We start from the raw sequence: 27263 nt of genomic DNA on the forward strand, positions 1-27263 counted from the left end.
CCCATACACATAATTATTGATGGGTGTGAGTCACCATGTGGGTGCTAGGAATCCAACCTGCATCTCTGGAAGGGTAGCCAGTGCTCTTAACCATTGAGCCATCCCTCCAGCCTGTAATTAAAAATAAATAAATAAATAAATAAATAAAGTGAAAGTTGTAAATATTTTTTTAATCATAGCAGTCAATTAAGATGTCTGTTTTATTGTCCCAGAATCAATTATCTAACCTTGGGAACAAGACAACCTTCGTTACTTTCTCTCCTCTCTCTTTTTGGTTTTGGTTTTGTTTTTTTTGTTTTGTTTTGTTTTGTTTTGTTTTGTTTTGTTTTTTGGTTTTTCAAGACAGGGTTTCTCTATGTAGCTATGGCTGACCTGGACTCACTCTGTAGACAAGGCTGGCCTCAAACTCACAGAGATCCACGTGCCCCCCCCACCCCCTCACTCCCCCACCCCACTCCCCCTGTGCACCGAGCACTGAGATTACAGGCATGTGCCACCACTCCCAGCTCTTCATTACTTTGTTAAAGCAATATTCCCCAGCCAATTGCTCTTCAAATTCCTTAATATTGATTCTAGTTCCAGTCTGTTCTGGAGTTTTGTGCATTCATTCTTATGAGTCCTAAATATTTTTTAAAGTTTTTTTTTAATGTGCTAATTGGATACAGCTAACCTTTCATTAACCTTTTTGTCTGTTTATTTGTTTACTTTGGGGTTTTTTTTTTTTAGCCATTATTTTATGTATGAGTGCTTTCACTGCATGAACACCTGCATGCCAGAAGAGAGCATTAGAAGGTATAGATGGTTGTGAGCTGGGAATTGAACTCAGGACCTCTGGAAGAGCAGACAGTGCTCTCAACCACTGAGCCATCTCTCCAACTCCTTACTTTTTTTTTTTTTTTTTTTTTAAGACAAGGTTTTCTTGTTGTTGTTTGGTTGTTTGGTTGGCTTTGTCTTGCTACATAGCTCAGGCTAGCCTGGAACTCACTGTGTACGCTAAGCTGGCCTTGAACTTATAGTGATTTTTCTGCCTCCCAAGTGCTGAGATTATAGGTGTGTGCCATGACTCTTGGCCCTTGCGTTAACTTTTTAGACAAAAATATCCCTAGAATTCAGATTTACCCAACACTGTGTCCATGCCGTAAATCATGAACTGCCTCACATTAGGAAGTGGATTGTGAGTGAACTCTGTGTTACAGCTGAAGGGAGCCTGAATCCAGTGGGCTTAGTTAGTTATTCACGAGGAAGAGCTGGGATGTGGACGGGGCTTTCAGACTTGAAGGCCACCAAGTTTGCTCTTCTGGATGCCTTTGACGTCATGTCACATGCATCTGCTCACACCTTGACCAAAGAATGTAGCCGCTGAGTTTTTTTATTGCTGTGACTTTTACCAATAGGATGGTTCTATGGTAAGGACATTTATAATATGAAAATCCTTTTACATTTACATTTCCTCTCATAATTTAATAGATAATTTAAAATTATTTAGAATCAGGGCTAGCATCTAACCACAAGGAGCCAAACTCTTTGGAGAAACAGACCTCTCCCAGCCTTGCCAACTGCCACAGCTATTTGACCGTGGGTTGCTGACACTTTTGCATCTCTTCATGTGGCTTGAAGGGGATCAAAGATGGTCTGTCCAGACTTAAGATCCTACTAAAACTTAGAGGGATCTGTGTCGGTGGTAATATTACAAAGAGATATCTCAACTTATTTCATCAACTTTTCTTTCCCATTTACGTGTGCAGAATGGGGAAACACTTGAAGGATCGTTAGAGTGTGCCCCGTGAGAACAGAGGCAGTAGTCTCTTAGGGAGAAAGCAACATGGCGGGTGGTCTTGTTGCTGAGTTCATCGTAGAGCATAGGCAACTGGCTCGCCCCTTTCCCTCCCTTTCCTCTTCTGTAACCCCTTCTTTTTCTCCCTCAGCACTCTTGAATAGTGCACAGCACAATGCCCCGTGGAAGAGGTATGTTTATGCCAGTAAGACTTAAATCTTAGGAAAGTGCTGTATCTGCTGATTCCGGCTTTAGTGGTGATGGTGGGGATACGGCTGCAGTACGCACGGGTGATTCTGATGCCATGGAGCCTTCTCACTAATCAGACAGCTCCTGCAGATCTCTGACCTCCCCTGTTGTAGTAGATAACTTCCCTCAGAGTGGCTCAGCTTCGATGTGAACGTCAGCTGTCGGTGGAGCCAGATGATGTTATGAGCACGACCCAAGTCAAGATCCATACATGGGTTTGGGTTTCATATATTGGGGGCGGGGTTTATCCTGTGCAGCCCAGCATAGGTTCAGCTGTCCCAGTTCTAAGAGTAGCCCAAATTTCTCTCCGGCCTTCGCTGGTGTCAAGCTTGGCTCTGGAAGCCATGCTCAGAGAAAAGTTGGAAGGTGAAAAAGAGATGTGTGCTTCCGATCTTTCCAAATCAGAAGCACTTGGAAAGTGCAGTGGAGAGGGGGTGAACCCACCATTCAAGTAGCCAGTCTCTCAAACAGATACCCATGTGCACAAGTCTTTACACTAGAGGACTTGAAGATTGCCCCTGCTAACGGGATCTGTTACATTAAAATGATCTCCAAAGGTGACATTTGCCACATTGTCCTATTGAATAGAGTTGTCTTATAAATAATATTCAGGAAAAATTCAAGCCACAGAGCTTTTATTTTTGGGCCAGGCAAGTAGATGGAGTCTCACTACATAGCCCTGACCAGCCTGGAGCTCACTAGGTAGACCAGGTTAGCACTGGACTCACCAGGATCTGCCTACCTCTGCCTCAACGCTGGGATTAAAGATGTGTGCCGCCACACGTGGCGGCCATGGAGATTTCTGAGTTTGAGAGTTGAGGGGAAAGTCATTGTTTCACACACAAAGCTGTGTGTTATAAATGTGATTGTGAAAGTGATTTGAGCACCTTTATGCTCATTATTATTTCTTTACTTAATAAAACTACTGGAAAGGTCAGAAAAGTTACTGTTTACACTAGTAATATAAACTATGGTATTAGGATAATCCTGTAGATAAAACTTGAATGTTTTTCTTGTCATTGTCACTTCATGTCATAAGCTCAGGGCCCCTATCGTATAATTTCTATCTAATAACTCTTTTCTCTGCTCAGTCTTCACACTGTGATTTTTAGAACTACAGACAACATATTTTAGATGCTATTTGAAATCTATTCTTTTCTGCTGTAATACAAATATATGATTATAATTATTTATCATTTTGATTTGCTTTTCTTAGTGGTATTAAAAGTAATAGCTTGATTTGTGTCCTGTATAGGTTAACTTATTTCTAATTGTATATACTATAGAAATTTAATATCTGTTGAATCTATTTATATGGTACTACATTGGTTTATTTTTCTCTTATAGCTTCTCGGACCTGTATTCAAAGTGAACTTCATCGGGATAGGAGGTATGGCTGCATTTATAGTAGAGGGTATATTCTGATAATGTAAATTAAAATATTGTCAGTTCTCAGATTATTTCACCTTCATAAGCAGTGTTGTACTAAATTCTGTCTCATCAACATATCCCTGAATTCATCTATAAGATTGAAAAATGGTGGTTTTGCTTGAAAGAAGTGACATGGACTTTAAAAGAGTCTTCTGTGGTTGCTGACTTCAATTTTAAAGTAATTATTAAGCAATTATTATTTATAAAATGTTATTATAATGATTTAGAGAAATAACTTTTCCTTATAAGTACTTAATAAATGTTGCCCAAATATAGGGATGAAAGGCAGGGTAGAAAGTGGGTTAGAAGGATGAAAGGAGGGGCAGGCAAGATCGGTGTATTGATGGTACATGGTAGAGGGTTGGCTAGAAAGACACTGGTGGAAGAGAAGAAAGTAAAAGGATGGATAGACAGGTAGCAGGTAGATAGATAGATAGATAGATAGATAGATAGATAGATAGATAGATAGATAGATAAAAGTGTGAGATGATAGATAGATAGATAGATAGATAGATAGATAGATAGAAAGAAAGAAGGATGGACAGGCAGACAAATGAACACATAGTTTTATGAGTCATCATCCTGCTTTCAACTTTTATAAAGTACAGTAAAGAATAACAAAGAACACAGACTATGTGGGGCGTGGAGGGCTGAGACATTCTCACCTCACTCAGTAGCCCGGGAAGTCACTATGAAGCCCTGGCAAGCCTCAGCTTCCTCCTGCTTCGGCTTTCTGAGTGCTGGCATTGCAGGTGCAAGCCTCTTACCCAGCAGAAAAAGGACTTTAGACTGAGTAAGAATGACGCTCAAATCCTGACTTCAGTGTTTTCCCATCCCATGGCCTCGGACGGACAAGCTGCTGCCTCTCCTTAGCTGCCATATCCCTCTCTAAAGGGGTGCTGGTCACACCCACCTCACAGATTGGATTAATGTATATTTCTAGTGCTCAGCATTGACTGGCAACTCTTATTAGTTAGAAAACACTGTCAAGGGCTGGAGAGATGGCTCAAAGGTTAAGAGCACTGACTGCTCTTCCAGAGGTCCTGAGTTCAATTCCCAGCAACCACATGGTGCCACACAACCATCTGGTGCCCTCTTCTGATGTGCAGGCATAATAAATAAAATAAATTTTAAAACGCATAATAAATAATTCTTTAAAAAAAGAAAGAAAAGGCTGTCAATGGGCAATGGGGTTCAGATTTAATTAATGATAAAGTTATACTTTATAAGCTGGCAAGAGAATATGTATGTGTGTGTGTGTGTGTGTATATTTTGATAACAGTGTATTTTATATTTTCATAGAATGTTAGAGAAGAGGAGACAAGTATCATTATTCCTGTTTGTTAGATAAGAAACAGGTTGAGACAAGCTGACTAACTTTCTCAGGGTCACATAGTTGGAATTTGCTAGAAAAGCAAGTTGAAAATTAAACATAAAGTGTGGACCCAGAAGCCAGACACAGTGGCTCACCTCTTTAATCCCAGCACTCGGGAGGCAGAGGCAGGTGGATCTCTGTGAGTTCCAGGCCAGCCTGGCCTACAGAGTGAGTTCCAGGTGAGATCCCATCTCAAGTTAAAACAACAAACAAACAAACAAGGCAGACTCAGAGTAAAAAAGGATGGTTTTCTGGAGTCGCTATGACACTCCAGGTGACTCACCGAGTCATGTCCATACGAGGGTATGTATACACACACCAAGCTCTCAAAGTAGACGTGCAAATTTAAAACATTTAAAGGTGACTTCAGGTTGAGGCAGATGTAGAGTGAGGAGAGTTGTTACTCATCACATGGCGACCTTCATCCTGTAAACGCTTCCTCGTCACAGAAAACCAAACAAGTCCACTGGCCAGTGTGTTTCCTGCCTTAGACCACTCATTCGTGCAACCGGCTAGCCAACAGCTCGAGCCGTGGCGTAAAGCTGAGAGGCCTTAGTCGGCCCTGCCCTGTCAACCAAAGCAGAGCTGAACACACAGGGCCTAACTCTGTCACGTTCAAGATTCACGGAGGACGGTGACCGCTCGCTCCCTTAAAGCCTGCCTAGCTAGCTGTGCTGTGTGGCTCCCAGGAGCAGAACGGCCACGCTGAGACGTCTAATAGACCTTGATGCTTGTTTTGGAAGGCAGTTGCCTCCGTGAGCCAGGCCACTGATAGACAGGTGGTGCTAGCTTGTTTCCTACCCGAGAACCTCACTGGGGCTCCATTTTCCAGGCGCCCAGAGATCACCATTGTGGCCGCAGAGCCACTGAGGCCAGCCTCGTGGTTCCCAGTAGCTCCACCACCACCGGGACTGGGATTTCCCGCCACGCCTGTAGCAGGCCCTTGGAGACCCAATGACTTGGTTCCTGCCGAGGTGCGTAAACACCATGCGTGTTACCTCTTTGCATTTTCTTTTCCAAATTACATTCAAAGGTTTTTTCCGCAGTGTGACTTTAGGCCTGTTACTGCCCATAGATGGAGGCGGTTCATCCTTCTTTACTTTACAGCTCCCGCCCTCCTATGAGCAAGTGATAAAAGAAATCAACCAAGTTCAGGTTAACGCTACCAACAACAATGCTGCCGCTGCTCCAAGGAGCACTATTACTTCTGCGACTCAGACCGACTTTCCGGAAGAAGTAGACAGCGACCTGCCTCAAAGTAATGCAAGTAATTCATCTCCCCTAATTCTGACCTAGTTTTCGGGTCGTCATCAGATGGGGCCTCCGGCCTTTACAATTATTTGCGAGTCGTGCATAATTTATTGAGCCTGGGTTCCTAGGCTTTGTGATCACTGCGTGCTTTTTCAATTTGGGTACGCAATGATTGCTATAATAGATCTTTCTTGAAAGCTGCAGCCCTAGCCTCTCGTCCACATCACAAAAACACTCCCTGTTTAACTCCCAGCATGCTTTACCATGGGCCCCTTTGTTCCCAGTGAGGGTTTTACCTTTAGCAAGTTCAGCTCAGTAAGATGCAAAGGGTGATTGTTTTCTGGGCCTTTTCAGAATATTCCATTGGGGCCATAGGGATGAGAGTGACTTGCCTTGTAAAGTAAAAGCATTACAGTGGTGGAGTTTTGACAGCCATGTAGAAATGGTTCGTGCTATGTCTAATGAGAGCCAGGAATTTGATGATACTTTAAAATATACAATGACTGAGCTGAGCCAGGGGTGGTGGCGCACACCTGTAATCCCAGCACTCAGGGAGGCAGAGGCAGGCGGATCTCTGTGGGTTTGAGGCCAGTCTGGTGTGCAGAGTGAGTCCAGGGCAGCCAAGACTATATACAAAGAAACCCTATCTCAAAACAAAACAAACAAGCAAAAAATATACAATGACGGGCTGGAGAGATGACTCAGAAGTTAAGAATACCTGCTGATCTTCCAAAGGTCCAGAGTTCAATTCCCAGGCACCACATGGTGGCTCACAACCATTTATGAGATCTGGTTCCCTCTTCTGGCGTGCAGGCGTACATGTAGGCAGAACATGTAGACATAATAAATAAATCTTTAAATATATATGTGTGTGTGTATATAAAAACAAATACAAGATGTATAGTACAAAACGTAAGCTGACTACAAACAGCTCCCCGGTGGAAATCAAGTCTCTTGGTAGCCTATACCTTAATCTATGTGCTTTCCTGTTGAGTTTTTTGCTTTTTATATGACAACGCCGTAACGCCATACCTTTTCTCTGTTCGTTTTGTCCTATCAGCACTACAGGCACCTCTCAAGCCTCTTCAGCCTTCACCAGCAGCCTCAGTTGGTGATCTCCCCGCAAGTGTAGCACCCTTAATAGTCTTTGATATTTCTGAGGAACAAAACTGCCCTGAGAACCCCAATGCTACAAGATGTCCAGTGCCAAGGCCAAGATCAAAAAGCAACCTCAGACCAGTAGCTAGGGATGGTAACAGTAAAGAGAAGAGTATCCAGAAAAGCCCAGGGACCCCCAGAGAAGACTGGCCACCCCAGTGTCTGCTGGACAGCACCTGCAGTTTAGACAGTCAGGCAGTGATGAACATTATGAACACAGAACAAAGCCAAAATAGTATTGTTTCCAGGATCAAAGCATTTGAGGGTCAGACAAATACAGAAATCCCAAGTCTGCCCAAGAAACCAGAGATTCTTCCCCGCACAGTTCCCCCGAAGCCTGCCGTTTCCTCAGGGAAACCCCTGGTGGCGCCCAAGCCAGCTGCTAATAGAGCTTCTGGAGAATGGGACTCATGGGCCGAAAACAGGCTCAAGGTAACTTCCAGAGAAGGGCTCACCACATACTCATCGCCACAGGAAGCCGGAAGCATCCCAGTAACCAAACCCGAATTGCCAAAGAAACCAACTCCTGGCCTTACACGAAGTGCGAACCATGAGATTTCGGGACGAAGGCCCATAGCCGAGAGCCCTGATGCCGGGAAGAAAGTCCCAACTCCGGCTCCCCGGCCTTTGCTGCCGAAGAAATCAGCCTCCACGGATGCCCCAGCTTACCCTTCGGTTCCACCAAAACTGGTTTCGGTTCCTCCCCGGCTCTCAGTAGCATCCCAAGCCAAAGCGTTCAGGTCACCGGGAGAAGGGCCGCCACCCAACCCCCCAGTTCCAGCTCTGCAGAGCAAAACCCTGGGGGACATCGACCTCATCAGCTTCGACGATGATGTTTTGCCCGCCTTGGGGAGCCCGGCAGAAGAACCCACTGGTTCTGAGATGGTTCTAGGTAAGTAAAACTCTGAGGTGGAATACAGCCTGAACTCGTCAGTGATTCCTCATTCCTTTGCTGTTTTGGTTTTCAGTACATATTGTATATATATGTTTCAAGACGGGATAGACAGAAATAAGAGACATGAAGTACATACATGACAGGAAAGGGCGAACATGGAGTGGGAGGTGGAGACAAGAGTGAAAGGAGAGATGCTAGAACACGTCGATTTTTATTATATGGGCCAAAGACGAGCAGACCCGGGCTGGGGACCAATCAGTTGTAGGACAGTAGGAGGATGAGATGGAAGCTTCTCACACATGGAGGATCACTTGCTGACCCGGTAGGGGTCCAAGCTGGAGCCAGGAGAAGGGCCCACACCCAAGGAGGGATCCTGCAACAGTAATGTCCAGAGCCAGGGTCCACGTGCTGCAAGATTCTTTCCCATAATCCTCACAGAATATCTTGACGATGCAAATTTCTGTGAATAAAACTCTTAACAATTGGGAGTGTGCTGCCAAGATCGGGATAATTAAATTTCCCAAAGGCGGAGAGAATGCTTCTTTTCCTCACACTATTCAGACAGCAAAGCGTATCTTGCCTTCGAGGTAAAGTTTATCTTTGATCTGTCAAACCAAGCGGATCCACTGATAAAAATTCCTTTTGCTATTGTTGACTTATCTGGATGAAATTTGGGGGCATATAAACTTAATAGTATTTTCCAGATTTTAACTGTTCTCTTGGAAATATTAAGCATGCCTTAGAATGGTGTGGAACACACATGATTTCAAAGACAGTGTGGCCTAGCAGGATAGCTAGATATAGTCACAGCACCCTGGGCTACAATCTGAGACTTGTCTCACATAAACAAAAAGTCTTGTATACCTTGTGTATTATACATGGTAGCAGACACATTTGTTAGGTATTTATTATGTACACAATATTATAACTGGCTGTGGCATATAAAGCAAAAAGACATGTCTCTTATCAATAAAAAGCAAAAGGAAAACACTTGACTATACTGAGCTTCTGCTGATGGTGCGAACACTGTGAGGGATTCTGTTTTTTATTTAATGTATCCAACAATGCGAACAAATTTGATTTAATATAGAAACCCTCTGTATGGCATTATTGGCCTCACTTTGCAGATGAAACAAACAGACTGAGAGATTATCAATGTCATAACAACTATTTTCCCAGCCAAGGCCCTGTGTGTGTGTGTGTGTGTGTGTGTGTGTGTGTGTGTGTGTGTGTGTGTGAGAGAGAGAGAGAGAGAGAGAGAGAGAGAGAGAGAGAGAGAGAGAGAGAGAGAGATATTGGGGGGTCAAGCCCAAGGGTTCACTCATCGTGCTACCAACTCTTCTAAATCCCCAGCCCCCCAAATTCAGTCTTTTTATTCTAAGTCTTGTTTGGTTTTCACATTATGTTTGCTACCCAACATTTTCAGGACTCCCTAAGCAAAGCAAAACCTTACAGACTATTTTAATGTTGTCGCTGTCATTTTCTTTTCGAAACCTTTTGATCTAAACCTTTTGAGTGTCAGAGAAGGGCAGGGATGGGGAAACAATACAAACCAAACAGATGCTGCCCTTTTAGAACCTGCTTGGTACTGTGGGGTTGGGAACTCAGTTAAAATGCTGGGGATTTCTTCTGTATTGTAAGGCAGATAATGACAGGCATCTTCAAACAGGAAGCGGAGCAGAAAACGTTAGGCGTGGCTGCGGTTCCATGCTTCATGCTTAGCCTTCTCTGAGTCCTGATGTCTACCACCGCACTGCACAATATCTCATTATCAGGGCTGTCCTTTTGGCAACATGTATGATTTGTATGCCCCTCCTGACTTTACCGATTGCTCTTAACCATGAAGTCATAGGGATCCCAGTGTTTATCTTTATATACAAGCCTGCTATCCTATATTTTGCACCTTACTTGGTGACAACCTCGAACAAACAGCCTTCCCTAGAGAGACAGAGGGGCTGTCCCTGAGGCTTCCCTCCCTATCACAGAGTATCTAGCTATTTGGGTTTGGAGAAGAAAAACTGAGTGTGACCTTTAGTGCTTCCCTTAGCCTGGCGGTGCCTCTCTTTCCTCACATAAGATACATAGGAATACCCCTGGTGGAGGACTCAGGAAAGCCCAGCCACTATGGCAGACTGGGATGTAGTGATTACTTCTCTGCTTTCACATGTGTTAAGTCACCATCACCTGCTTTACCTTGAGATACATCCTCAAAACTGCCTCCTTCCTTCTGTTCCTGTAGACTGCCCAACTTTCAGGATGACTGCCTCTTCCTTCTAAGCTCTTCCCAGGCCTTTCATCATCTCCTGACTACAGCTGCCCAAGGGATTTTCCCAGAGTGCACCCTGGCCTTGTGGCTCCCTATGATTATTACCCTCCAAAGGCCTTCAGGATCTCCTCGGCCTCTCAGTACTGAGGAATTTTTTGTTTGTTTTTTAACTGGGGAATTCTGTGAGATTTTCCTGGTATTTCTGCGTCACTATCATTATAAGTAAATAAAGGTTTAGTTTGTGGTCTCTGTGAACACTTGCCTAATTGGTCCAGGCATTAACCAGAAACTGGGAGAGGAACACAGAAGAAAATTCAGAAATATATCTTTTCTCCTCTTTGTCTTCCCTCAAAAATAATGAAAAACTAATAAAAGTGTTCATAAAATGAGATTTCAGTATTAATCTCAGGAAATAGAGATCAAAAAATACTGACCTATGGAAACATTGTAAAGATTAGAAAAATTATTAAAGGAAAACTCATAAAACAGACAATTTAATATTGGATTCATTTCATAGGTGGAATGCCTTCCAGGTTAATGTAATAAAGCAAAGAAGTATTAGCAATTCCACTTCATACCATACAAATCATACCCAGTTGTCAGGAAAAAAAAAAAAGCAGAATGCTTCTACTGTCAGCTCCATTACACAGACCAGAATAATAGTTTACCATCCAGTCTCTGCTATTAACAAAACTCCAGAGAGAGAAATGACAGCAAAGCAAGCCAGAGATGGGGAAACTAATTACAGCAGCAAACATCTTATTACAGACAGGTAATGGACGGAAAACTACTGTATCATCAGGGTTTCCATCAGCCCAGTAATGAAGACCACGCATAGGTGTAAAGGGGCCTGCTTGTTCAGCGACGCATGTAGAGTAATTGGTAATGTTACGAGAAACTAGAAAGAAGACAGAAAGAACACTGCAAATGAAAACACAGAAAAATGCCACTGGCTTCCCTAGATTTGGGCAGTGCGTGAGCAGTCTCTGATAGAATTGTCACCATGAGGTTGTTAAGTGCCTGGAAATCACAGGGGTCTGAGAACCTGATGCAGTCTATGAGCCGTTCATCTCCTTTCAAAGGGCGTCCATTGGTCCTGCACGAACAGTTTTGAGGTACAACTCTTAGCATGTCAAGATCACACCTGGGCTCCAGATTAAAAACCTTTGACAAAGAACACTGGAGATGACACATACACATGTGTCTTAGTGACTTTTCTACTTCTGTGATGAAACATTAAAACCAAGGCAACTTCTAGAGGAATCTATTGGGTCTTATGGTTTGGGAGGGGTAGGGTCTCTGACGAGCATGGCAGGGGGCATAGCGGCAGGCAGGCATGCTGCTGGAGCAGTAACTGGGAGCTTGCATCTCAATCTCAATCCGAAAGTAGGAGGCAGAGAAAGACACACATACTGGGAAAGGGCTCTTTCTAAACCTTAAAGCCCCACCCCAGGGACACACCTCCCTCAACAAAGCCACACCCTCTAATCCTTCCCAAACAGTTCCACCAACTGGACATCAAATACTCAAATATATGAGCCTATGGCAGTCATTCTTACTTAAGCTAGCACAGATTATGTACACACACAGAGGACATTGGAAATAAGTTTCAGTGAGCCGTTTAAATGAATTATGGTATGCTACAATACAATGGAGTGTCATGTAGTGCCTAAACAGCCAGCAAGCCAATTATTTCCTAGTATGGGTCAACCTCCATATAGTTGGGGTTTTTTTGTTTTGTTTTAATGTATGGTGCATGGAATAGGAATATATTTAAGTTGGTAGAGTGCCTATCCAGGATGCCTGTAGTTCCTGCACTGGGAGAAGGAACAGGGGGGTCAGAAGCTCAAGGTCATCCTCAGGGGCTTAGTGAGTTTGATACGGAAGATGTATCAAAATGTATCAAACTATGTATCACTATGTATCACTGCCCAGGGTACGTAAGACCCTATTTCAAAATAAATCCTAGGTGTGGAGAATGGTGTTCCTGAAGTCTTAAGTGAGGATTCTGGAAAGACTCAGAGAAGTTGGAAATAGCAGATGGTAGAAGGCCTGATTTCCATTTTCTGTTAAGAGCCATTTAAACCAGGTGTACTGGCACACACGTTTAATCCTAGCACTCGGGAGGCAGAGCCAGGCTGATATCACTGTGAGTCTGAGGCCAGCCTGGTCTATAAAGTGAGTCTAGGACAGCCAAGGCTACACAGAGAAATCCTATGGGGGGGGGGTAGGGAGGGAGAGAGAAAGAGAGAGATAAATGGTATTAGGGAGGGAAAGGCTCTTTCCTATAGTATATTTTTAAAAAATGTTGGCCATCTATTTTTTAATAATAAAATGAAAGTATTTTAGTATTTTAGAGTTTTCTCAGGATTTCGCCTGTATTTAACTTCATATATATATCTATGTACTCCCATAAATGTTTACTAGCATTTTTTGTTTCTGGAGTAAATTTCTAAAACTAAGACCCACGACTAAAGGTCATGAACTTTAGACCTTTGAACAAATGCCAGCAATGTTGCCTTCTTCTAGGCTGTGCCTGCAGCCCACAAATACAAGGGAGGTGCCATGCTTGCTTTGTGTGTTGTTGCCCACACTCAGGACAAAAGTAAGCTTCAGCAGCTGAGAGCGTGGCTCACTTTTAGGGGACTTGGGTGGCGAGCACAGACTGAGGGTTCCACCACCATGGAGATCCAGCCCAGCCTTTGGGCCTCCTTCCTTCTCCGTGATCGGGACGGTGCTGTTTGTCCACACCCGCAGTGGTCTGTCAGCCCAGCACCATGTGACTCGGTGAGCACAGCTGGGGCCCATCAGCACACCATTTCTGCCAGTCTGCGGTGGTGGAACACTCTTTTTCACCAAGGCATGCATAGCAGAATAATTACACATGACCACGTCTGATATTTATAAGCAGCTAGTGGGCTGCAGAGATGGCTCAGAGGTTAAGAGCACTGGCTGCTCTTCCAAAGGTCCTTGAGTTCAATTCTAAGCACACAACCTTTTAGAATGAGATATGGTCCCCTTTTCTGGCATGCAGGTGTAAATGCAGGCAGAACACTGTATACATAATAATTAAATCTTTTAAAAAAGAAAGAGCAGCTAGTGAAATGAAAACTAACAGGAAGGATGAGGGAAGGAATGTGCAGCTAGGACACTAAGAACACTTTGTGTATAGACTGTAGCTAACTTCTTGTGTTTAGGACCAAGTGGGGGACCCTTTGACAGATTGTTGACAGCTGCTCTCTACAGGGTGCAGGATTTGGATGTTCTGTACCGGCCTCCTCAGTGCCTACTGACCTCCTCTCTCCAGCTACCACGCACCCCATGCCCGTGTCCTGCACACTCCTATTCTGGAACAATAAGAAGGATTAAGTCACATATTGGCCCAGGATCCAACATCAGGCATTCCACACTCAACATTTTCTTCTCCCTCTGATCTCGCCCAGCAAACATTGGCCAGCAGATTAGAGATGCTGGAAGCAGCAGTACCACAGGGGAGGTTGACTACGCTGAGCTTATACCAGCCTTGAGCCTTTGAACTGTTTGGTCCTTTTGCCAGCAGGCCAAGGAGAAGGCACAGAGGCTGTGTCAGGGGAGGAAGTGACAGAGAGGGAGGATGCTACAGAGCGTGTTATTTTATCCTACTTACTTTCAAGTCTCTCCTTTCTTTTTTAAAGATTTATTTATTTATTACTTACACAGTGCTCTGTCCTCATGTATGCCTGTACAGCAGAAGAGGGTGCCAGCTCCCAGTATAGATGGCTGTGAGCCACTATGTGCTTACTGGGAATTGAACTCAGGACCTTCAGAAGAACAGACAGTGCTTTTAACCTCTGAGCCAACTCTCCAGTCTTCATCTCCCACCTTTCTTAAAAATTAGTTTTGTAATGTGTGTGTGTGTGTGTGTGTGTGTGTGTGTGTGTGTGTGTGTGTGTGGCTGGTTGTCCATCTGTCTGTCCATGTGGTACCACATCTGTGTGCCTGCAGAGTCCAGAGGCAGACATTAAGTGTCTTCCTCTGTTGCTCTTCCCTTTTTTCCTTAAACAGGGTCTCTCACTGAACCCCGAGCTCCCCTTCTCTGCTGTATTGGCTTGCAAGCATCCTCTTGTCTCTACTTCCTCAGGGCAGCAAGCTTTGGATTCTAGCTATTGGACCAGGTCTTCATGTTAGCATGACAAGCCTTTTACCAACTGACCTATGTCCCAAGCCTTGGGTTTCCCATCTCCCCCCCACCAAAAAGATGTATATAGGAAAGCTGGGGAGACAGTTCAGTGGGTATGAGGTGAGTGCTTGCTGCACAAACATGAGGGCCTGAATATGGATCCCCAGTACCCACATGGAGTCCAAGTATGGGCCTGTGCATCTGTAACCCCAACATAAAGTGGGGGCAAAGATAAACAGATCACTGGAGCCAGTCATTCTACACAAAAAGCTGCCAGCTTCAGGTTCACCAAATAGCCTGCCTCAAAGGCATAAGAAGGACGGAGCAGGACACCAGGCATCTTCTTCAGACCTCTGCACCATGTGCACATGCATGTGAACCAGCACACATACACATATACACGCACGCACACACACACACACACACATGCATGCACCACACTTACAAACATTTTTTAAAGATTTATTTATATGAGGGCGTGCCTCCATGCGTTATGTACCGCATGTGTGCCTAGTGCCCATGGAGGCCAGAAGAGGCAGTGGATCCTCTGGAATTGGAGTTCCAAGACTGATGTGGGTGCTGGGAACTGAACCCATGTCCTCTGCAGGAGCAGCAAGTGCTCTTAACCGCTGAGCCATCTCTCCAGCCCCACATACAAACATTTTTATAGACATAATTCTGAAATAATGAAAAGAGCATTTACATTAAAGTTCATTTCTTTCTCTTTTAAAAAAATGGGTTTTTAGTTACGTTTTTTTATTTAAAAAAACGTATATCTGATTTACTTAAAATAAATTAACAAAGATAGAGAAATGCTAAGTCGTATATCTTCGCCTGAAAGTGTAGCCTGACTAAACTAAATCTGAGACAACTGGGCCCTTCCCAGTGTCAGGTCTTAGGCAGAGGAGGATGAGGCCGCTGGTGAGCGCACCCCTGGCAAGTGAGCACAGTGTTGCAGCCCTCCTGGGACCTGGGGGTCCTTGCTGTTTGGAAAGACTGCCTGTTGCAGTTGCCCCTCATTTGCAGACAGACAGACATGAAATGAGTGCGCTCCCCCCGAAAGCCAGCTTCTACATAATTCAGGATTGTCCTGGATCTCTCTCATCAGAGAGGAAGAAAAGCCATATGAATTATTTACAGGGTACTAAATTATTTCCTTTTATGAGCTCCAACTTTGTTTTTGTCTCCGCAAACTGAGATTTTGTTTATCCATGAATAGTTTTCCCTGGGGCATGAAAAATATGACTCTTAAATTATGAATGAGGCTTTTTTGTTTGAATCTGTGTTAACTAAAACATGCAAAGTAAACTATGTTTTTCATTAGATCCCTTTCAGCTTCCCACAAAAACAGAACCAACAAAAGAAAGAGCCGCTCAGCCAGCACCCACCAGGAAGCCTACTGTAATTCGAATCCCAGCCAAACCAGGAAAATGTAAGCACTTCTCTGCCTTCTCAGTTTACCCTCCCGGAGCCTCGGAGCCTCGGAGAAATCTGAATTGACTTATCAATGTCTGCTTTTGAAATTATGTGTAAGCTGCTGTTGGTTATTCAGTTACAGGCATCCTAGAGCAAGGTGTCCTCTCACCGTTTCTTTTGGAGAATTATCACTGAAAATTTGAGTTCTGTATTTCTATAAGATTGATTTTAAACAAAGAGACTAAGCAACTGTGAAGCTGAGAACAGTCATAGTAACCAGACAGGTGCATGTGGTGAAGATGGGGGCGGGAGGTGGGGGGGAGCAATGAAACTAATAGCAAATGAATTTATATATGCCTATTAGGGGTACTGTGTTCCAGTCCACTCAGTCTTCATATGGCGGTGTGTGAGTTGCTCAAAGAATTGTACCCACAAGCCAGGCGTGGTGGCGCACGCCTTTAATCCCAGCACTCGGGAGACAGAGGCAGGCGGATCGCTGTGAGTTCGAGGCCAGCCTGGTCTACAAAGTGAGTCCAGGATGGTCAAGGCTACACAGAGAAACCCTGTCTCAAAAAACCAAAAAAAAAAAAAAAAAAAAGAATTGTACCCACAAGCTTTAGAAACATCTAACAATTATACTTCTGTCTTAAAATGACTAAATTGCAAAAATAAAGACCATTTTTAAATTAGTATAACACTAGGTTTTTGTGTACTTCCCTAGTTGACTTTTTTTTAATCTTACAATAAATGAAATTACATAGCAGCTTTCATAGTACTTCAAAAAGAAAAATTGATATTTAGGGTTGGGGATGGAACTGTGTTGGTAAAGTATTTGCCTAGCATGCTGGAAGTCCTGGGTTCAATTCCTGGCAGTGATTAAAACTAGGAGAGATGGTGCACTCCTGTAATCCTAGCACTGAGAAGGTTAGGGCAAAAGGAGCAGAAGTTCAAGGTCATCCTTGGCTACATAGGGAGTTCGAGGCCAGCCAGGTCTACAAGAGACTTAAGAGAGAGGGGGAGGAGGGGGAGAAAGAAAGAAAGAAAGAAAGAAAGAAAGAAAGAAAGAAAGAAAGAAAGAAAGAAAGAAAGAAAGGGAGGTAGGTAGAGAGAGGGAGGAGGAAGGAAGGAAGGAAGGAAGGAAGGAAGGGGGGATGGGGATGAGAGAACAGGTTCCTGAGCAGTTTCTGGCATTGCTGGAAATCACCACTCAGCTTTCCATGGCCTCTGGCTTCATCGTGCCTGCAGAGCTTTTATGTGACCCAGGGATGCAGTCGCTCCTGTCTGACAGGCGGTCCTGCTCAGTCCTCCTAACACAGGCATGTGCCTATGGCTGGAGTGCCCTGGGAGTGTACAGGGGCATACACTGAACTTTAGGGGACTGGCTTTTCTCTAAAATACTTCTGAGAAGCATCATATTGGTTTTAGTCTCTTGATGGTTCTGTTAGTCACTGACGGCGCTCAGCCAGTGGCAAGAGTGCCTGTGAAAAATGAGGAGAAAAGCCAAGGCTCTCAAAACCCAGCAAGCCTTGCTTCTTGGAAGGTTATATTGTAGTGTTGATTAAGGAAATGGTGACATAGTCGCTTTTGACACTGTAACATAGTCCAGAAAGGAGTAGCATTGTTGTTGTTTACCTGTGTGCTGTTACCTTGTGCTTGTATTGTGGATTTAACAGACATAGTAAAATATAAAGATCACTAATATTACAGAAACCTCATGTGGGAAGGGGTTTGCTCCGAGTTACGCCGTCGGCCATGACTATTATTCGTAGGTTTGCTGTAATGCCAGTGTCCCCAAGACCAACGCCAAGTCGGGTGGATCACTAGGACCCCTCCCAGGACTCAGTAGTCACGGTTATGACTTATTACTGATAAAGCAAATGAGACAGAATCCAGCAATGGGTACAGTGTGGCAAAACCAGGTATACGCTTTCAGGATTCTTCCAGTAAAGCCACACCACGCAGGCGTACTCCACTCTCCCTACGGTGAGCTAGGACAACACACACAGTGCGGTCAAACAGCACAGCTTGCCAGAGATGCTTTACCTGCGGTTGTTACTGAGGGCTGGTTACATAGCCACCCTTGGGAACCTGGACAGAGTCTAAAGTTCCAGATGTTTGGAAGAAAATAACGGGTGAGTGTGAGCCGGGTTTTTCTGATCTGTTAGCTCTAAAGATGGTTGGTTGGTTCCAGGTGGCGCATGCCTTTAATCCCAGCTCTCAGGAGGCAGAGGCAGATAGATCTCTAAGTTCAAGGCCAACCTGGTCTACAGAGTGAGTTCCAGGACAGCGAAGGTGACACAAAGAAACCCCCATCACAGAAAAATCAATCAATAAAAGATGGTTGGTCCCGTCATGCAGTCCAAGTTCTGAGGGAGCTAACAGCACAGGTGTGAGCAGGCCTTCCTGAGGGTGAGCAGTGTCAGGCCTACTGGTTACTTTTCCTAAGCTGGGTTGGCAACTCCGAAATCATGAAAGGATAAGCTAAGAAGCCAGCTTAAACTATTTTCCAAACAAAGCCCCAGGAACTGTTTAAAAAAAAAAAAAAAAAAAAGTAAATCTGCCCTGGTGGGCATGAGTGAATTGACGTGCCAAAATGCTTCCAAAGAGTTAGGTCGAGCAAAAGCCATTTCTCCAAAATTCTACTAGTACAAATTTTTAAATTGTTTATTTTTCAAATGGGTGATTTGGCAGCCTGTGTACCATGGTCTGTGAAAAAGATAGCAGATGTCAGATACCGCGGACCTGGAATGAGAGACGGTTGTGAGCTGCCGTGTGGGTGCTGTGAACTGAACCTGGGCCCTGTGGGAAAGGAGCCGATGCTCTTAACCGCTGAGCCGAGATTTGGGATGGACAGGGAAGAAAAGAACAGCTTTGTGGTGCAAAGCCTCTTGTAGTCTTAGAACCCGTCATCTCCTTCCCCTGGAAGCTACCACATCCTTCCCCGTTTATACATATAGCTGATCGCCTGCGTTCTTTCAGACCCTTGCCAGGTACCTTCGCTGGCTGTGTTAAAACTGGAACTGTATCTCTGGAGCCCGTCACAACCCATTACCAGGACACATTACCTCCCTGTGTCCTTCCTGCAAGTTAGCGGGTAGCTCACTTCTTGCTTACTCCCACAGCAAGCTTTTAAATAACGTGGTCTGTTTCTTGTGAGAATGATGACCCGTCACAGTGGGAGAGCGTGCAGGAAGGTGACTGACTTGCATGATCCTGTGTGTCCTTCCTATCCAGAGCGACCCTGCCTCTCACTACAAACACTTGCCTGTCTTGAATCGCTGTTTTCCTAGTGGCTGGCTTGGGCATTTTTCTCGCTCTGGGAATGTTTTTCCTGTCTTATGGATAAAACAGGATCGTCTTCGTGTTAGAAGTTTCTTCGTTGGAGCTGGATATTGCAAATGTTCATGTGAACAAATGAGAATTCCCATATGCTTTCAGTGACTGCACACACAGACAGTGTTAAAGGTGGCTTTAGCCTCCTGCAGTATGGTACAGTCATCCCCTCATGACGTATTCCTGCACACGGATTTTTAATTATATGGCAATAATTGAATCTAATCATCTCTATTTTTGTACTTTAAAGTAAGTTAGTATTACTGAGCTAAGTGTTTGGATGTAGGTATTATTTCTGTAATTGAGGCTAATTATGGCCATTAACCTAAATTATCAGAAATAATTATTTGTGAGTGGGGGAGGGTTGGGTACTCTGCCTACTAAGGACCATGTCTTACTAGAATGAGCACAGGCTTTTGGTTCAAACAAACCCAACAGTTACCGACATCAATAAATTAAACAGTTCTCTCAGTTTTCTTAAGTAGCATATTGTTCCCCGAGATTACCGTGTCTGTGCTGGCTGTCATGGTGGCCGCTATCCCCCTGTGGCAACTGGGTGCTGGAAATGTGCCTAGCACAACTAAAGAACAAAACTTCGGTCTTCTGTCTTCCCCCCAGGTTTACAGGAGGATCCACAAAACCCACCTCCTCTTCCTGCCGAAAAGCCTGTCGGAAACACTCATGGTGCAATATCTGGAAAGCTCAGTAATCCTGACAGAACTAGAAACCCAGTAAGTGACACGGAGACGTTGTTAGGCCTAATACGGAGCTCTGAGCCAGTTCTGCATGCTCAGTTGCTGTTTAAATTGTCTTACCATTGCTAGGTTTTTAGAAACATTTTATGAGAATCCAGTTGCTAAACTTCGTGTATTTAACTTAATGTTATGTTCTGTATATACATTTGGTTTATTCAATACAGAGTTTCCTGTGTATCCCTGACTGTCCTGGACTCGCTTTGTACTCCAGGCTGGCCTCGAACTCACGGAGATCCACTTGCCTCTGCCTCCCAGTGTGCTGGGATTACAGGCGTGCGCCACCATACCCGGCTCTCAAAATTTTACAAGTCCCTATAGAAGGATTGGGTTCATTCATGCTACTTCATTATAAAATAATTTCTCCTGTACCAATATAATGGCATTGTCTTCTACATGATATTATAATAATAATAATGAGCTTATTAAAACTTCCCCAAAAGCTTTAATATTTGTAGAAATAAATTAGGGAAATTGTTAGTTTTTGTTTAAAACACTCATCTATTTTTATTAAAAAATAATAATTTAAGATAAGTACCCTAAGAACTTTCCTCTTGAAATTTAAGAAAAAAATTTAATTAAAATATGATGCTTTTCTATCCATTTGATAACATGCCTAGAACATTTTTAAATATGTTTTTTAATTTCAACCATTTTTAATTCTATTCCCTCATGTGTTTTTTAAATTTTCCTTTTGGTGGGCAATCTTTATGGCTTGTTTCAAGAGAAATCAATTCTTAAAGTCTTTAAACCAATTCAGCTCAATTTTTATAATAGTTTTACCCTGTGCATTAACCGTGCTCACCATACAGGCAAACCCATCTAATCATCTAGTGGAGAGAAATTTCTTTGAAAAAGACATTAAATTAAATTAGCCAATACCAAGTTAATGAGATTCTTCTGTAGGATGAATTAAAATTTAGTGATCATTTGTATCTTCAAAGTACTTGATAATAAATTTTTATTAAAACTGGGCCAAGAAAGCCCAAAAGCAGATAGTAGGGCCCCTACCATACTGTGATCCCAAATGTCAACGGAGGAATAGTTGCTTGCAAAGGTCTCTGGCTTCTGCTCTGGAAAGGTTTGTGAAAGGACTGAGAATGTGATGAGCAAGTGTGCACTCGCCCATCAGTGACGCGATGGGTTCTATGGATAACAAAGCTTTGGGAACACTCGGATCCCCACCTGTGGTATAGGGCAGTCCAAGAGCGACACCTACATTTAAAAGTAAAAATGTTTGGATAAACTAAGCCACCCAAGAGAGCCCCTGAGTCCATAACTACATCTCAGCCCCACATAAACATGAGGAAATCCTGCCCTACACCCATCACAGCGGGAGTCAGGGCCGTGTGCATGCTCGCATGTGCAGACAGTCATAGACACAGTCTGGAGAGAGGGGCATGAAGAAACAGATTATAAGTTCAGTTTGGTGGTTTTCCTGAAGTCACAAGTGTGACTTCTAGAGACTAAAGTGAAACATTTGCCTAACAATATTTGTTTTGAGAATTACAGTTACTGAGTTTATTTAGATCTGCAGCCGTAAGGACTAGAGCGAAGGGGAAGCTTGTAGAAAGTGTCAGTGTCGCAGTCTAGGAGGATACACAGCCTTTACCAACTGTCCCTTTTCACAAAAGCCAGCCCACCCGACAAAACTCATCTCCGACGGATGCCAGGGAACTTTCCATCCGCTCTGATGGCTGCAGTTACCACATCTCACTTCCATCACTTAAGCAATGGACTCCAGGGTCCCGTTGGGGGTCGCTGGAGCTGTGTGCCCTCTGGTCATCGCAAAGCATCCCCAAGCTGCTGACATTACTGGAGCATCAGGAAACATGTCATAGCTCAAGTCAGTGTCCAGGCACAGAGCACAGCCTGAGACAGTCTGACGCCCAGCTCTGCTTCAAGAGGGAACGTCAGCTCCTACGAAGCTTACCTAAACCAGGTGCTCCACAGTTCTCACACACGTGTGACGCGCATGTGGTCTAGGGAGAAGGGAAAATAGCTACCCCTTTTTAAATGCCACAAAAACCTGGGACTCCCCAGCCCTTGGGAGGCAGAGGTAGGCGGATCTCTGTGAGTTCAAGGCCAGCCTGGTCTACAAAGTGAGTCTAGGATAGCCAAGGTTACACAAAAAAGAAAGAAAAAGAAAAGAAAAGAAAAAAAAAACCAAACAAAAAAGCAAAAAAAAAAAAAAAAAAACTGGGACTACCTGGGCCTGCTGACCCTCACCTGGTACCTTAATACTTGGAGACACTAAGACAGAAGAGTCCTGAGTTCTACCCCCATTCAAGCTGTACATCTCAAAAATAAATTTTTGAAGAAAAAAAAGGAATTTTTCTAAAAGTATGATTCTAATGCAGATGGTGAGTCAAAGGCATCCATAGAAATGCTATGAGCAGAAAGACACCTCAGCCAGGAACTCAGCCATCATCTCAGATGCCAGAGTTCCAGGGTATCAGAATTAGAAAAAAAAAAAAAAAAAAAAAAACTAAAGCGCTACAGAAAGGCTTCACAGTGTGTGTGGAATGCTGAAGAGGGGAAACCATAACCAGTAATCTCCGAGGGCTGTTGGCAGAGGCTGGGCACCAGCCCAAAATGAGCAAACACTCAGCCAAGCACTGCAATCGGGGCCACCTCACTCGCTGTCAAGGGGTGTCACATATGGCAGTGTCTTCCAGGATATGCCTTCCTTGTTCCAACTTAAAGTTTGTCAAAAGTGAAAGATCAACAAGATATTTTAGGGCTGGAGAGATGGCTCAGTGGTTAAGAGGACTGTCTGCTCTTTGAGAGGTCCTGAGTTCAATTCTAAACAACCACAAGGTGACTCACAACCATCTGTATTCTGATTTGGTGCCCTCTTCTGGCCTGAAAGTGTATGTACAGATAGAGCACTCATACATATAACAATAAATAAGTAAATTTTTGAAAGGCATTTTAAATTTCCTACATACTTGGGATGTGGGATGTAGCTCAGTTGTAGTAAAGCCTTGCTGAAAACAAATGAGAGAAGAGCCTCAGGATCATATGCCATATGATGTATACACGTTAATGGTTTTGCTGAAATTTCCCTTAATTATTAAGGCACGTCCCACAACTAATTTTGAGGAAAATCAATAAAGTTCTCCTTCCCTGATAAAGTTTGTTTGCTTTCATCTCAAAGGTGGCCAAGGAGAGATGTGCATTTTATCAGAGCAATATTGTCAGGAAGAATTACGGGCCGCAGCGTATTTAAAAGGCATGGGTTATATGCTGGAATATTGCAGGGTTTATGAGCTGGTGGCTTGCCTCACTACATTAACTGAACTCATTAGTGAAGCCAAGTTTTAAGGGCAAGCTTAATTTGTTTTTTAAAAAATGAGGTTTTAAGACATCGAAGCATGTTTAAATTATCATAGTTATTGGCGATTAATCACTTGGTATTTAGGGAAATGTTATAAATAGCATGAATTTAAAAATCATGGAAAGAAGTTTAAAGTCATTTGTTATAGGGATAAAACAGGTTGAATTTGCCCAAAGATTTCTTAGCAATAACTAAGTAATTGTTAATGCAGAGTAATTTTAAAGGGCCAGAACATGTTCCCTTTAAAGTCTTAGAGACAGTATTCCATGGGTGTATACTGGGGTCTTAAAAAGTGTGAAAGGGAGCCAGGCATGGTGGCACACGCCTGTAATCCCAGCATCAGGGAGGCAGGGGAAGGTGGATCTCTGTGAGTCTGAGGCCAGCCTGGTCTACGAAGTGAGTGCAGGACAGCCAGGGCTACGCAGAGAAACCCTGTCTTTTGGGGGGGAACAGGAAATAGGAAAAGGAAAGTTGGTCTTAGTGGTAAATTTTTTCAGTTTTCAATTGGAAAAAATAAAATAAAGGAACAATTTAGTTAGAACTTTTCCAGACGAAAAGAACAAAAAGGCCTGTTTGGGTTTGGATTTGAGATTTTTTTTTTTTTCCCATTTCCCACTCAACAGAACCTTCGACCTATGACATGTTCTGAAAACCTTTGAAACAGACCAGCCGAGCCCCCTCCTGTGGGAAATCTCTCTTCACGCCCCACCTCCAAACTCTCCTGTCTATTATTAGGATGCAGAGTCAACTAGACACACTGCCTTCCCCCCCACCCACCCACCCCCCCCTACCCCACCCACCCCCCACCCCCCATCTTTCCACAAAGCCCTCAGCAGCCCGTGGAAGCCTGTCCGCGGTCTGCAGACACCCCCTTCTCCTCTGCCCTTCCGGCTCTCCTCACAGGCCTTCCTCAACTTCTTCAGTTCAAACCCCACTGCTTGTTTTGAAGCTACACCGCAAGGAGATGAGCTCTGACTGCCCCAAGCCACACAGCCACCTACTTCACTCTCCCTGGTTCAAACTCAGGACTGTCTGTTTTCTGCCATAATTGAGATGAAGAAATGCCATAGACTAAAACCGAAGCCAGCAAGCTCTAGCAGGAAAAGAAAAAAACCACTTTCTAGGACGCCTGACCCACTCTGCTGAGGGCACCAGGCACACGTGTGGTTTCACAGACATGAATAGCAAAAGAGTCATACACATTTTTTTTTAAAGTCTTTTTTAAAAATATTGCTTTATGGGCTAGGCATGATAGAGCATGCCTTTAATCCTAGGACTCTAGAGACAGAGGCAAGTGGATCTCTGAGTTCGAGGCCAGCCTGGTCTATGTCTTCCAGGCCAGCAAAGTGAAACCCTGTCTCAAAAATAGGTAGATAGATAGATAGATAGATAGATAGAAAGAAAGAATTATTTATGTGTATATTTTTTACATATGTGTGTGTGTGTGTGTGTGTGAGAGAGAGAGAGAGATACTGAGAGTCCTTCTCAGCTGCTCTCAGCAACTTCACAGCTTTCCTACATAAGAGACTCACCTCAAAAGTTGACCCCAGCTCCTCTTGAAAACTCTTGCTTTAGGTTAGTCTTGACTAAAGAGTACTCTGTGACATTTGTAGGAACCGGAGCAAGCCAGCGAATCGGGAGGCTCGGTACAAGGACCCCCCAGGCTGCCACCAAGGTGGGTAAGATGTGGGAAAGTTGGCGGGAGGGGACTGCTTGGAAAACTGGCTCTCGTTTGTTCTCATCCAGATGCTGGGCTGTGCGCCTTAGATCTTGTCTTGGAGAGACACCTGTGAGTCTGCCCAGGCCGCCAGCCCATAGTCTGCTTGTGACAGCAAGTTCTGGGAGTCTCTGATCTTTTTTTTTTTTTTTTTTTTTTTTTTTTTTTTTTTTTTTTCTTCTTTTAACAAGATCCAAAAACCTACAGAGCACAAACATGAGTCTCTGATACTTCTTCCAAATAAACAAGACAGCTTTCCAAACTAAAATAACAGTTCCTCTTCTGGAATCTCATAAACGCCCTCCTGTTAGGAGAGGCAGGCCTGTTTCTCAGCAGCACTGAAGGGAGCTCAGAGGTGACCTGTCTGTCCCCTGAGCTCTAGAAGTTTATGAACAAAGGCTGTCACGCTTTCAGAAGGCATGGCCGTGCTGAAATTTATTACCATTTAGAGATTAGGAAAGTGCTTTCAAAGCAATATCTGTCCTATTCCATTTGCAGAACTTTTTTTTTTAAGATTTATCTATTTATGATGTATACAATACACATTAGATCACATTATAGATGGCTGTGAGCCACCATGTGGTTGCTGGGAATTGAACTCAGGACCTCTGGAAGAGCAGTTGGTGCTCTTAACCGCTGAGCCATCTCTCCTGCCCCCTTGAGGACTTTCTGTATGCTGAATTAAGAGTTTTAATACTAAGGCCTATAATGTGAACATTAGGGGGGGTTGCTGTTCCTTTTCTAATTATGCAAAGGACCTAAGCACATATACCTGATAGTGTCGTGTGTATAAGCTTTTGTCTCAGACTGCAGTAGAAAGCATTTAGCTTCCTGAAATCGTGTGTTTAGCAGCAGCTGGGGCCTGGGATGTCTCGTGGCAGTAAATGCGTGTTTGTCTCCAGTGCAAGGTAAGAGGTAGCTGGAGCATTGTGGCATTTCCTCTAATATAATGTTTAATGCAACAGTCATTTGCTCAAAAAACAGCATACCCTGCAGTTTCTGGAAATTGTATCCCACTAGCAGAGAAGCTCCTCATGCTGCCACCAGGTTGTGCGTGTGTGTGTGTGCGCGTGCGTGCGTGCGTGTGTGTGTGTGTGTGTGTGTGTGTGTAAAAGGATCAAACAGAATCTAGATGACTCATGGCTCCCCCTTTGCCTTTCAGACCTGTACACGGAAAAGTCATTCCACTTTGGAGGCCTCCTCCCAAAGGGGCCCCTGAGAGACCACCCCCTCCTAAACTTTCAGCAACCAAATCATCAAGTAAAAATCTGCCTTTTAGTCGGTCCTCTTCTGACATGGATCTTCAGAGAAAGCAGAGTCACTTGGCATCTGGCCTCTCAAAAGCCAAGAGTCAAGTCTTTAAGAACCAAGATCCGGTGCTACCCCCTCGTCCCAAACCAGGGCACCCCCTCTACAGGAAGTACATGGTAAGACTGGACTTTAGGTCGGGCATGGTGGTGCACGCCTTTAATCCCAGCACTTAGAGGCAGAGGCAGGCGGATCACTGTGAGTTCAAGTCCAGCCGGGTCTACAAAGAGAGTCCAGGACAGCCAGGGCTACACAAAGAGACCCTGAAGACTGGTCTTTAGAAACGTTGGTACTTAAGGGCTTTGTACTAGGAGAAGAAAGACCTGTAACCCTTAGGAATGTGATAAGAGCAAGTGTGGGGATGGCTTGAAAGAAGTAGGCTGCCACATAACCTCAGTTCTCTGGTGCTGGAGAGATGGCTCGGCGGTTTGGAGCACTTGTTCTTGCAGAGGACTCCAGTTCGATTCCCAGCACCCTCCTAGCACTTCACCACTGCCCCTCACTCTAGTTCCAGAACACACATGATGCCTGGACACAAGTGTGAGCAAAATGCTCATGCACGTAAAACAAATCTTTAAAAAAGAAAACAACAAAAGCCCTGGGTTTTCAAGGCAGGTATCAGTAACAAGAGAAACACAGGAGAGGGACAGCAGGCAGATGGGACTCTGGCTCACTGGCACAGTAGGGTCTGCCATGGGAGAAGGTGGCAAATGCTATGGTTCATCTCCTGGTGTAGTTTATACTTTACAGCTGCTTTGCCCACTAACTGAGTAGCATTTAAATGAGGTAGAAATTAAGCTTTTATTGAGATCAATGGACTTTCTTACAGTTTTCCCCCA

At 44.0% G+C, this 27263-nt stretch overlaps 1 protein-coding gene across 1 annotated transcript in view; it reads left to right on the forward strand.

The window, feature by feature from the left end:
- Sh3d19 (SH3 domain containing 19) overlaps nucleotides 1-27263 on the forward strand; it is a 104475-nt gene that overhangs the window by 57280 nt on the left and 19932 nt on the right. The window contains exons 3-11 of the mRNA XM_051157394.1: nucleotides 1926-1965; nucleotides 3371-3413; nucleotides 5662-5803; nucleotides 5937-6087; nucleotides 7141-8130; nucleotides 15883-15990; nucleotides 19926-20038; nucleotides 25013-25074; nucleotides 26279-26543. Coding sequence (XP_051013351.1) covers nucleotides 1950-1965; nucleotides 3371-3413; nucleotides 5662-5803; nucleotides 5937-6087; nucleotides 7141-8130; nucleotides 15883-15990; nucleotides 19926-20038; nucleotides 25013-25074; nucleotides 26279-26543 — 1890 coding nt within the window. The 5' untranslated portion in view covers nucleotides 1926-1949. The remainder of the gene's footprint in view (nucleotides 1-1925; nucleotides 1966-3370; nucleotides 3414-5661; nucleotides 5804-5936; nucleotides 6088-7140; nucleotides 8131-15882; nucleotides 15991-19925; nucleotides 20039-25012; nucleotides 25075-26278; nucleotides 26544-27263) is intronic.

This window comes from Acomys russatus, chromosome 15, assembly GCF_903995435.1.
Source record: "Acomys russatus chromosome 15, mAcoRus1.1, whole genome shotgun sequence".
Taxonomy (NCBI): domain Eukaryota; kingdom Metazoa; phylum Chordata; class Mammalia; order Rodentia; family Muridae; genus Acomys; species Acomys russatus.